Raw genomic sequence first — 11,234 nt, 5'->3', positions numbered from 1 at the left:
CCCAATGACAAACTGTAGTAGGGGGTGGCCTTAGGCTGCCCGCTCCACCAGCTCCGAGTGGAGTTGTCAGGGACAGCCCTGGGGGTGGGGGGGTGGGGGGGGGGAAAAGCCACTGCTGTCAAATCAATTCTGACTCTATAGGACACTGTAGAAATGTCCCATAGGGTTTATAAGGCTATCAATCTTTACAGAAGCAGACTCCCACATCTTTCTCTCATGGGGTGACTGGTGGGTTTGAACTACCGGCCTTGAGATTCCTGGCCAAGTGTTTTTAGCCACCTGGCTACCAGAGCTCCTCGAAAGGGTGGAAGGAGGGGAAATGGTCAAGAGGTGGCCTCAAATGGACTAAGGAAGCGGCCGTGGTCCAGCAGGTGAGCAGTCGGACCAGGAGTGACGCTGGTCAAGCTGGTTGTCTCCTCGTCTGTACGTGGGGACAGGGACACCTGCCTCGGTGGCAGAGATCAGAAGGGAAGTTTCTTTGTGCGTGGAAGGCACTCTGCTAATGTCTCCCGTCTGAACTGCCTCACCCCTGGCTCTGCCCGTGGGTGCACACGTGCCCCCACCCCCATTTCTTTCATCCCCCTCCGGGGCCCCACAACCAGCCTGTCATCCTTCTAAAGATGATCTGGCTCTGTGGAGGGAGAGCGAAGGCCCCTGCAGGACTTTAGGTGTGGGTATTTGGAAGTTCACAGCATTTTTATCCATGGCCTCGGAGTCTCCCTGTGGTGCCTCCACCCAGAGAGGATGTGAGAGGTCCTGAGGGGCTGCCAGGAGCCCCCGCAGGCAAGCATGAGGCTGTCACCCTCCCATCCCACCCCTGCCACGTCACCACCAAAAATAGAAGGCCGAGGTGTCAGCCCCAGGGAGGGGCTGGCTGGGGAAGCCTTTGAAGCAAGAAGCAGCTTGGGAGGGGCAGGCTGCGGGAAGCAGGTTCCTTAACATTCACGGAGGCAGCCCAGTTGTCCCTGGTCTGCATGGCGGGCAGAGAGACTAGCTCAGCAACTCCAGGACCTGGGAGGAGGGCCCCCGCCGGGCTCACAACCTGTTGGGTGACACTGGGAAGCTCACCTCCCTTCTCGGGGATGGACAGGTGGTTTTGTCAGTAGCACGAGGGAGGGCGGACTAGGTCAGAGCTGCTTAAACTGTATGTGGAGGGTAGGGAGGGAGGGTCACGAACATTTGGCCACAGCAGAAACAAACAGGAAATGGTTTCCGAGTGCGCAGCAATAAAAGCAGCTCAAAGTCAGACCTGTCATGGATCGGAGGTGTTTCTGGCAGCCCTGCCCCATGCAGCACTGAGAAATTTCAACATGAGCTCATAGCCAAAAAAAAAAAAAAAAATTCACTAGTGTTAGCTGTTGTGCTTCGCAATACTATTGAAATTGAAATCATCAATTAAAAGCCATGCTTGGCTTGTATATTTATGTGATTATACCAATAGAACCTAAAGCCAAACTCGCTGCTATCGATGCTGACGCTCCTAGGACCCCCTGTGGGTCTCTGAGACGGCAACGGTTTACAGGAGTAGAAAGCCCACTCTTTCTCTTGTGGAGCTGCTGCTGGTTTTGAACTGCTGACCATTCGGCTTGCAGCCCAGCACATAACCACTACACCAGCAGGGCTCCTCCTATCTAGGGATATACATATACCTGGGGTATATTTGTCACCTAACCAAGTTTGATGTCCTTTTTCACAGGCTGACCTCTCTTAAAGGAGCCCTGGTCATGTGGTGGTTACACGGTGGGCTGCAATCTGCAAGTTCAGCAGTTCGAAACCCCCAGCAGCTCCCTGGGAGAAAGACGGGGCTTTCTACTCCAGTAAAGAGTGACAGCCTCAGATGTGCACAGGGGCAGTTCTACCCTGTTCTATAGGGGGGCTATGAGTTGGCATCAACTCAATGGCAGCGGGTTTGGCTCTAGAGTTTATACCCGGGATTGGGTAAACATTTTCTGGGGTGAAAAGGGGTCTTGAGTGGAAATGCTTAAGAAGTCCTGGACTCAATCCCCTCCAAGATGCCTACCCTTTGCCACCCTGTGTGCCCCATCTTCCTAGGGGACCACAGGCCTGGTTGGGCCCTGAAGAGAAAGCAGGGGTGCAGCACAGCCTGAAGGGGTTGGCAGAGGGTGTGTGGGTGTGAACTGGGGGGGAGGAGGGCTGTGCTTGCTCAGAGCCCCTCCTCTGGGAGGAGAGAAGTATCTTTGGGGTCAGGGGCGACCTTTGGGATACTGACCCATCAGGATTAGCCAGGCGAGGGAGGATGTATTGGGGGGATGTGGGCTTAGTTCCTAGGGGAGGGCTGGGGGTCTTAGGGGAGGAGTCAGGGAGGCAGAAAAAGGAAGCCTGGGTCAGGATGCGGGGAGGGGGCTTGGGGCAGGGTCAGCTCAATCCACACAATAGTATGAAGATAGTAGTACAGCATGGTGTGTTTGTGGAGAAGGAGGGCCAGGGAAGCTGTGCGGCCTGGGAGTGGGGTTTGGGCACTCCTTACCACCCAGAGTGGGTGGCAATCCATGGCTCCCAATCTCCTGTGGCCCCTGAGCTGTCATTTCCAGGCTGCCGTGCCTCCCCTCTGATGGCCTACAGTGAGGGGGCCCTTCTTCCTTGCCCAGCCTCTTCCCCGAGCCCGGGGCTCGGCAGTCTGGGCGTCTGGGAGCACGGATCCTGCATCCTTTGTGGCAGTGCCATAAGTCATCCTCCTCCCATGCCTGGGCTTTGTTCCCACCCAGGCGAGGCCTTTCTCCTGTCTTCCTGCCTGGCCAGTGCTTGAGGCAGTCCAGGGGCAGCTGGTGGTGGTGGTGGTGGGGGCCCACTCCACGTTCCTGGTGCAGGCCCCGACTTCCCCGTGCAGCAATTTCGGTTTCTATTTTAAACAGTCTGGGTTGGTTGCCTCCTTGCCTTCCTGCTGCGTGTTTATAGTGAGGAAAATAATTGGTCATATTCGCACAGATGTGCTGGCACGGCAGCTTGTCACAGGCACCTTTACCCAGGGGACCCCCCCCTAGTCCCAGCCACACCGCCCAGCAGCCTGACAATGGGGCAATGAGGCTCTGGGGGCCAGGAAGCCAGCGCAGGCGGAAAGTGCCCCAGGCATGCCCCGAGGCGTGTCTCAGCCTCGGAAGGGGGGCACGGGGTGCAGCCTGTCGCTGCAGCTTGAGTTCCACAAACTGGTCAGGACAGGCCAGTTTTTCCTGCAGAGCCTGAATTGGCAGCAAGGACTGGGGGGTGGGTTGGGGGTTCGGGTGGTGGCAAGGGGTCAGCAGGACCTGGGTTGAGACTGCGAAAGGCACTGGGCTCCTCACGTGTCTGAGACCCAGAGCAGCAGTGTTCTGGAGGGCTGGCCTGGGCAGGGCCTGGGCGGGCAGGGGTGCTGCCCACTGCCTGTTTTTCCTGCCTGGCTGCCGACCCAGGCCCGAGGCTGACAAAGGCCCCGGGTGGGCAGGGTGGGGGGAGAAGCCTCAGCTTCCTGTCTACATGCTGCCCGTGAGTGCCCGTGCAGTGTTTCTCAATGTGGCGTGTGTGCGTGTGTGCAGGCATGTGTGACTATACCTGTGGACGGTGTGCTGGGAGCATGTGTGTGCCTTCCTTGGGTTCTTCCAGAGCGGACTCTGAGGCAGGGATTCCAGGAAAAGGGAGCTAATAGAAGGAAGTGGGGTGGGGGTGGGGAGAAGGCAGTCCTTGAAAGGCTCCATTGAGCTGGTGGGCAGCTGAAGCCCCACCCCACCGGGGAACTCTGGGAACCAGTGTGGGGTGTGGCTGGTGTCACCTTCTCAAGGGCAAGAAAGTTGGGCTATGTATCCCCTACCTGCCTCGCCGTCATTGGTGGAAGGCTGCCCACCGACACTTTCTGCCACTGTTGCAGGTGTCCCCAGGAAGTAGCCTCAGGGTCCAGAAGTGAAGGCCAAAGGGACCTGGGTTTCATCTGGGGGGCAGCTGCTGTTCGGGCAGGTGGGTGGGGCTGTGCTGGGGACTGGAGGTGGGTGGGTAGCAGGAATGCAGCAAACCTTCAGTGGAAGCCCCCTTTGCGCGTGGCCCCGGCTGAAGAAAGTCCCCTTATCCCTGGCTGCCGCCTCCTCCCAAGGCGCAGATGAGGGTGGGTGCTCTTGAGAAGAGGCTGGGCGCTGTTGGGGTGGCGACGGAGAAGAACAGGGCACAGGCAGGTGACGCGGCCAGGAGCCCAGAGGGCACAGGTGTTACTGAAATGTTTATTACAAGGATAAATATATACAATAATGAGCATTAAAACCGCTGATCCGGGGCCCTTGGACCCTCAGGGGACGCAGGCAGTGGAGGACTGGGCCACACCCAAGAGCTTGGGACACTAGGGGTGGGGTAGGGGGGGAGTTTCAGTGGTGGATCCAAAAGCAGGCTCAGGATGGGCTATGGGAACGACCAGGTCCGGTCCGCAGTCATGCACAACAGGACAGGAAGCTTGAGCCTGCCCAGGCTGGCCTCCAGAGGTGCTGCCTGCCTGCCTGGACTCTGCGGAAAGTCTGGATACGAACCCCCGCCACCCCTGCCTCCCTGTGGCTGGGAGTGTTGAGATCAGCTCTGAGCAGGGGCATCAGTGAAGAAGCCCCAAGGCTGGCCATTGGGCGGGACAGGGCCCACTCCCTGAGTCCTAGTGCCTACCCTCCAGTCCCCAGCTCTTTTTTAGAGACAGGCTTGGCTTCCTCCTGGACTCAGGCTGTTGGCCGAGCCCTCAGAAATGGCCGTCGTTTGACTCCAGCATGGGTGCCCGCCCCCCTCAAAGAGTCCCAACAAACAGTTTGGAAGCCCAGCGTGGAGGGTTCCCGCCAGCCCCTGCTCACAGCTACTGAGGCTTACGGAAAGACAAATCTGTTAGCCGACTCTCCTCATCCTTCTCAGCTTCAGGGATGCCTCCTCAGGGAAGCCCTGCTGAACTCAGCAGGTCACACCTCCTGGGTCCCCATCCCCACCCCTTGATGGATCTAGGGCCCTCACCCTCCCCTCACCAGAGCTCCTGTGACTTGGTGCTTTTCAGGGTCCTGCGCTCACTCTGTCTTTCAGCTCCAAGACCCAGCCCCTGGTTCAGTCAGTGCTGGGGATCCTCCCCTCTCTCTGAGTCTCACAAGGGCTAGGCCTGGGGTCTCCACGCAGTCCCTCCTGGTTGTGGGGTCTGTGCATATGAGGCCAGAAGGGCTTGGGGGTGGGGGTACCTCAGGTGGTCCCCAGGGTGGAGGCTTCCATGGGCTGCTGGACAGAGTCAGGCCCTGGCTTCCTAGCACCCTGTCTTTGTGGACGGAGGTGGGTGGCGGGTAGGCTGTGTCTGGGGGGACAGTCTTCCCCCCATCTTCAGCCTAGGTGAGAGCGCCGTGCCCCTGCCCTGCTCCGGAGGGAGAGCAGTGGGCAAGGAGGGAAGGGCAGGCCCTGCAGGCTGCAGGCCGGAAGCCTCTGCCAACAAGCCAGCCACATTCACGGGGTGTCTTGAAGACCCAGGGATCCTGGCTGTCCCCTGAGTCCACACCCCCAAGCTCTGGTGCTTCCTCAGGTGGAGCAGGGGGTCTGGGTGCCGGACCCAGCTGCCCACTAGCCATGACCATTCTGGGACATGTAAGCTGCTAGAGCCACCACCACAGCCACATAGAGTCCTGCGCCCACGGCAATGGAGAGTGTGGCCAGGAAGAGGGCCCGGCGGGAGGCGGTGCTGGCGAGCCGGAAGTCCCCCTTGGAGATGGCCTTGCTGGTCTAGGAGAGAGAAGAGCTGATTGAAGGGAGCATCTCACACCTAGCAAAGCAGCAGTGCCCGCCCACCAGGGCCCTGGCCCCTCCTACAGACACTTCTGCTAAGCCTCCAGTGGAGGGAGGCGGCTCCAGTGGGTGCCTAGGGCCCAGGCGCTCTTACCCCCTGGGAGAAGTAGAATGCAGCGATGCCCAGTGGCCAGAAGCAGCAGAGCATGGAGAAGATGGTGAGCCCCAGGTGGTCCCTGGGGGGCAGCGTGAGGAAGCTGTTTTCGCTCTCGCTCTCCGAAGAGGTTGCATCGCTCTGCAAAACACAGGTGGGGTCCCGGGCCCAGGCCCAGGGTCAAGTTGACCTTGTCAGACTGCAGAGTTAACAGCAACAACAAAGAGGTAAGCAATGGAGAGTGTCAAGAGCACCTTGGCAGTGACCCAGTAATCCCATTGTTAGGGACTTGTCACAAGGGAAGAATTCAAGGATCAACATGGGATCATCAGATTAACGCAGGATCTCTCTGTCTCTCACGGCCACCCCATCGAGTCAATGCTGACTCCTAGTGAACCCACAGGACAGAGAAGAACTGCCCCCGTGTATTTCCAAGACTGTAACTCTTCACTGGAGTAGAACGTCCTGCTTTTCTCTTTAGGAGCGCCTGGTGGTTTCGAACTGCTGTCCTTGTGGAGAGAAGTCCAACCCATAACCACTAGCAGGAGCTACCAAGGCTCCTTCAACGTAGCATAATAATTGGGAAAGACTGCAAACAACCAAAATGTGCCCACAGACCCAGAAGGTTCATCTCACGGATGTTGGAAGAGCTTACAGTGGGATATGGTGTAACCATGAAAAAAATCCCCCTGTAGGAAAATACCAAGTCACGTGGATAAATACTGAAAGATCTTGTTGAGAGAGGGAGGAAGAAAGGTCGGGTGATGAAATTATTTACAAAAACAGCAGCGACGACCAGGAACAGCAAGCTCTCTTCGGGGGAGTGGGGTTGGGAGAGGACGCATGAATAGGCACAGGCCGGCTCTCCCCCCACCCCCACCCCCATGAATAATGCCCTCTCCACGCGGCTTTCTGCACTGAGTTCAAACTGCTTCACGAAGAGAGGAAAATGATACATGATATTAAAAACAGAAGTCGTCAGTCCAAGTTAGTGTTTCTCACACCCCTGCCAGTAGCACCTTTGGGTGCTTGTTACCCTACAGATTCCTGGGCCCCATCCCAGGTCCATTAAACCTGAACATCTAGAGGTGGGACCTGGGGGCCAAAATTTTAAACACTCCACCTCCCCAGCTGATCTGGACGCTGGGCATACTTAGAAGTCTCCCACCGCAGCCCCTCTGAAACTCACCTCCTCTTCCTCTAGTTCATCCTCCGGCCCGCGCAGCTCCTCTTGAACGCCATAGGACAAGGTCTGGATGGTGGCTTCCTCTTCGGCCTGGCCAGGCTCAGGGCACCACTCTGTGGGCCCAGCCTGAAACTCCCTGCCCTCTGTGAAGCTGGTCTCACAGCTGCCTGCCCTGGGCTCCTTGACCTTGTCCCTCCCCAGGAGGCAACTGGGCCGGTACCAGGCCTCCACGGCCAGCTGCAGGGACCCAGGGTCCAGGAGTTGGTGGGTGTGGGCAGGACCAGCCCCGCCCAGGAGGTAGGCATAGAGCTTCTCCTGGCAGGACCAGCTGGGTGCAGGTTCTGGGTAGGGATAGGGCCCGTGGAGGTGGGCAGGGCTCCGCGGCAGAAGCGGGCTCTGCAATTCACTCAGGCTGTCCATGGCTCTCAGGGCAGCTGCCAAGGAGGGCAGCCGGGGCCCGCCGAGCACTCCTCGCTGAGCCTGCTGGGAGATCAAGACAAGCAGCCTCAGGCCCGTGCCAGCGGCAGCATGAGAGCAGTCAGGAGCTGCCAGTGCTCAAGTCTCTGCTCCTCTGGGTGGCAACAGCGGCAGTGCCTGCCTCACAGTTAGTCCTTACATGTATCTGTCCAGCACATATTTACTGAGCATCAACCATATGCCAGACACGATACCAGTCCTGGGGATACAATGGTGGGAAAAGGCAGAGAGTAGAGGCCCAAAGTGCTGGAACCTCAGAACTTTTCCCTCCTCCTGCTGGTGGTGGTGGTGGTGGTGTGTGTGTGTGTGAACAATGCAGGAGAACTCCTGAGGCTCTGGTCTTGGTGGGACTCCTTGCAGATGAGGTGTTGAGGGTGCCCAAGGCAGAGGTCTCACCAACTTGGGTTTGTCCTGGGGCTCTCCTGGGTCCATTTACAGCAGGACTGGTCTCTGCAGAACCCCACGGGCAGCTTCTGAGCCTGTGTCCTATCCCTCCTCATGGAGCAGATGGGACTCACAGGAGTGGACTTGAAGGGCATGGGGCTGTCAGGTTCAAGTGCATTGTGGTTCCATCCCTGGTGCGTCCCTGTGATGGGGAAACGCAGGTGTCCACTTGGCTACGCTGTGAGGCCCATAGTTTGGCCAGACAGGACACTAGATGCTGTTCTAGAATGTAATCTGAAGCAATACAATCCATTACCTACACAATGTAACCTAGTATAATGTAACCAATCAATTCACGGAAACGGAAGTTTTCCTAGGATGTGGTCTACCTCCAGGCTGTGAATATTTTGGCAAAACTCTCTCTTCTACATCCTTCACGCTACATCCTTCCTGCCTTCTCCTGACTTCCAGATCTTGGGACAGAACCTCTCAGGGTCTCTAACCTATTGTTCATCTGTAGATTTTGGACTTGCTCCCCAAACAAACAAACAAACAAACAAACCAAAAACCAAACTCTCTCCTATCGAGTTGATTCCAACTCACAGAGACACTATAGGACAGGGTAGAACTGCCCACATAGGTTTCTGAGAGTGTAAATCTTTATAGGAGTAGAAAACCTCATTGTTCTCCTGAGAAGCTGCTGGTGGATTTGAACTGGTTGACCATGGAGTCTCCAACCTATTGCCTGGCCTCTAGATTTTGGATGTGCTAGCCCCACGCAATCACATTCCTAAATCTCTCTCTCACACACATACATGTGCCTCATTGCTTTCATTTATCTTGAGTCCTCGGGCTAAGAAGATGGTCTTGCTTTTTGACCCATGGCCTCAGCACCCCATCTGTAACCTGAAGGATGCTCACATGTCAGCATCCCACAACCCAATGAGTCAGGGCTGGATGTGAGCACTAGAGCTTAGTAGGGTGGGGCAGCCGGAGTAGAGCAGGTTGGGGCAGATGAGGAGAAGAAAGGCGTCTACTGCTTTTCTGATGGGCCACTGAGATAGTCAATCTCCTGCTTCCCAACTTCCCCTGCATTGCTTATTTCCACCCTTGCTTCTCCATTCCCTGTCATCTAGCCCACCCTCTGGGAGTTGAGCATTTGGTGCCCAAAGGTCTCAGTCTCCCTTCTAACTGGTCTTAATTCATGTCCCCTTGATCTATAATCACAGCATTGTCCTGTCATGTTCTCCACGTGGGCTGAGGCATTCAGGGGCCTCCGTGTGGACAGCCCCACTCAGGGATGTCAAAACAAACCCATTTCTGCTTCCTCAGGAGGCCTCCAGGGCCGGGGACACTGGGCGCCAGTGGAGCATTTTTAGGGTACTTGTCAAAGTCGGGTGAATGGTTCATGCCATTGGTGGCTAACAGGTTGAAAGTTTGAATCCATGCAAAACAAACAAACAAATAAACAAACACAACAAAACTCAAACACACTGCCACCAAGTCAGTGCTGACTCATAGTGACCCCCTGGGGGTTCCCAGGACGGTCACTGCTGACGGGAGTAGAAAGCCCAGTCTCTCTACCGAGGAGCTGCTGGGGGTTCTAGCTGCCCACCATTCGGATGCAGCTCCATGCAGAACGATATGCCCCGGGGCTCCTTCTGAGCCCCCGGAGGCACCTCACAAGAAAGGCCGGGGACCCACCGCCCAAGAGTCAGTCTGAAAAGCCCCATGGAGCACGGTCTGCTGAGACACACGTGGGGGCGCCAGGAGCCAGTGCCACTTGGTTGCCCGTTGTCCCCAACAAGCTGGGATAACTGGCTCCCAGCTCCTCCTCTGTTTCTGCCAGCTCCCCTCTCCTCGTCAGAGTACATCCAGCTGAGCCTCTGCAATGCAGTCACACGGGGCTGCCCCAGAATTACCTCGCCCTGGCCCTCAGAGCCCGTCTGGAAGCCGGGCTGTACCGCACTGCCCGCACAAAGAAAGATGTGCACACAGAGACGCATGGTCCTGGGCTTTACACAACAGGGATAAACCGGCTGCATGTCCAACAATAGAAGCCAAGGAACGAGGATACCATATGGTGGCTTGAGGCCTCTCAATGGGTTTCAAAGAACAATGGCAGGAGAAAATGTTCATTGTCAAGGGAAGAGGGTGTGCAGATCGTCGGAACTCCACCAAGACGTCAGCAGCGATTCTCTCCAGGGGTCGGCGCACACATGCTCTTCATTTTCTTTTTGACACCATGTTTTGTTTTTCACACATACACACACACACACACACACACACACACACACACACGCACAATGAGCTTGCACTACAGTTTTAAACCGAAAAAAAAAAAAATTAAACACATAGATTTCTCCTGAGCTAAAGGATCTAAAATCACTTAAAAATTTTCCCGGAGGAGGGGGGTTCTTTCTGGGCTTGGCATTAAAGAGTGCTCCACCCCCCCCACCCCCCACGGACACATAGCCCTCTATTTCCTTGAAGCAATTGCAGTTAGGGGTTTTAGCAACTACTCCAGTCCAGCCCTGGGTCATAGTTTTCCAGATGGGTCCTATTTCCCTCATGATCCACTAGGAAGGCACCTGGGGGGTTTACGACCCTGTTCCTGGTTGAAGAAGGGACAGTGATCTCCAGACAGACCCAGCCGGCCATCTCCCCACTTAGAACTGGCCTGCCTTTTTATCTGTTCCCTGGGGCTGCTTCTCACCTTCTCCCCACGCCCAGGACTCAGGAACCAGCATTTCAATCTGTGACATTACCATCCTCTCTGCTGCTCAGCCTCTCCTGGATTCTGTGGACCTTCTGTGGTGAGCAAACATGAGTGTGTGTATGTGGCCATGTGTGTGTGCACACATGTGCATGTGTGTACTCGGGTTTGAGGCAAAGAGACACGAGAAGATCCTGGGATTCTGGAGCTAAGAAGATGAGTCCAAAGTGTTCAATTGGGCTTGGGGCTGTGGACCTGGCAGGAGAGATGAAGAAGGAGAGGCCGCAGCTCCTACGATGAGCTGAGCCCTGAGCCCGGGCTGCTCCCGACTTGGGCCGGGCCAGGTTTGTTCTGTTGTACACATGGTCGCTGTGAGGTGGAACCGGCTCAGCAGCACTGAACCACAGCAGCAGCTTTAGGGCCCGAGAGCACACGGCACCTCTCAGACCGGGCCGACCGAATCCCCTGGAGCCCGATTGCAGCCTTTCAAGCCAATCACCCCCATCGTCTCCCATGTGGAGGGCTCTACAGTACCACCTCAGTGTACTCATCCGCAAAAGGCCTGGGATGGTAGAGGGGTTGCTTTTTGAAAGCTCAGCTCAATATGA

The 11,234-nt window shown here is 56.4% G+C and overlaps 1 protein-coding gene across 1 annotated transcript; it reads right to left on the bottom strand.

The window, feature by feature from the left end:
- Positions 1-4,972: 4,972 nt before the first annotated feature.
- On the bottom strand, positions 4,973-7,490 carry SYNDIG1L (synapse differentiation inducing 1 like). Its single transcript, XM_004698713.2, has 3 exons — positions 7,053-7,490; positions 5,864-6,004; positions 4,973-5,706 (listed from the first exon to the last, which is right to left on the bottom strand). The coding sequence occupies exons 1-3, from the start codon at positions 7,467-7,469 to the stop codon at positions 5,548-5,550; spliced, it is 717 nt and encodes a 238-aa protein (XP_004698770.1). The 5' UTR covers positions 7,470-7,490; the 3' UTR covers positions 4,973-5,547.
- Positions 7,491-11,234: the final 3,744 nt, after the last annotated feature.

The sequence above is a fragment of the Echinops telfairi genome, unplaced genomic scaffold (genome assembly GCF_000313985.2).
Source record: "Echinops telfairi isolate 266 unplaced genomic scaffold, ASM31398v2 ScPeMD7_18;HRSCAF=68, whole genome shotgun sequence".
Lineage (NCBI taxonomy): Eukaryota > Metazoa > Chordata > Mammalia > Afrosoricida > Tenrecidae > Echinops > Echinops telfairi.
This window is presented reverse-complemented; position numbering and strand designations above follow the sequence as displayed.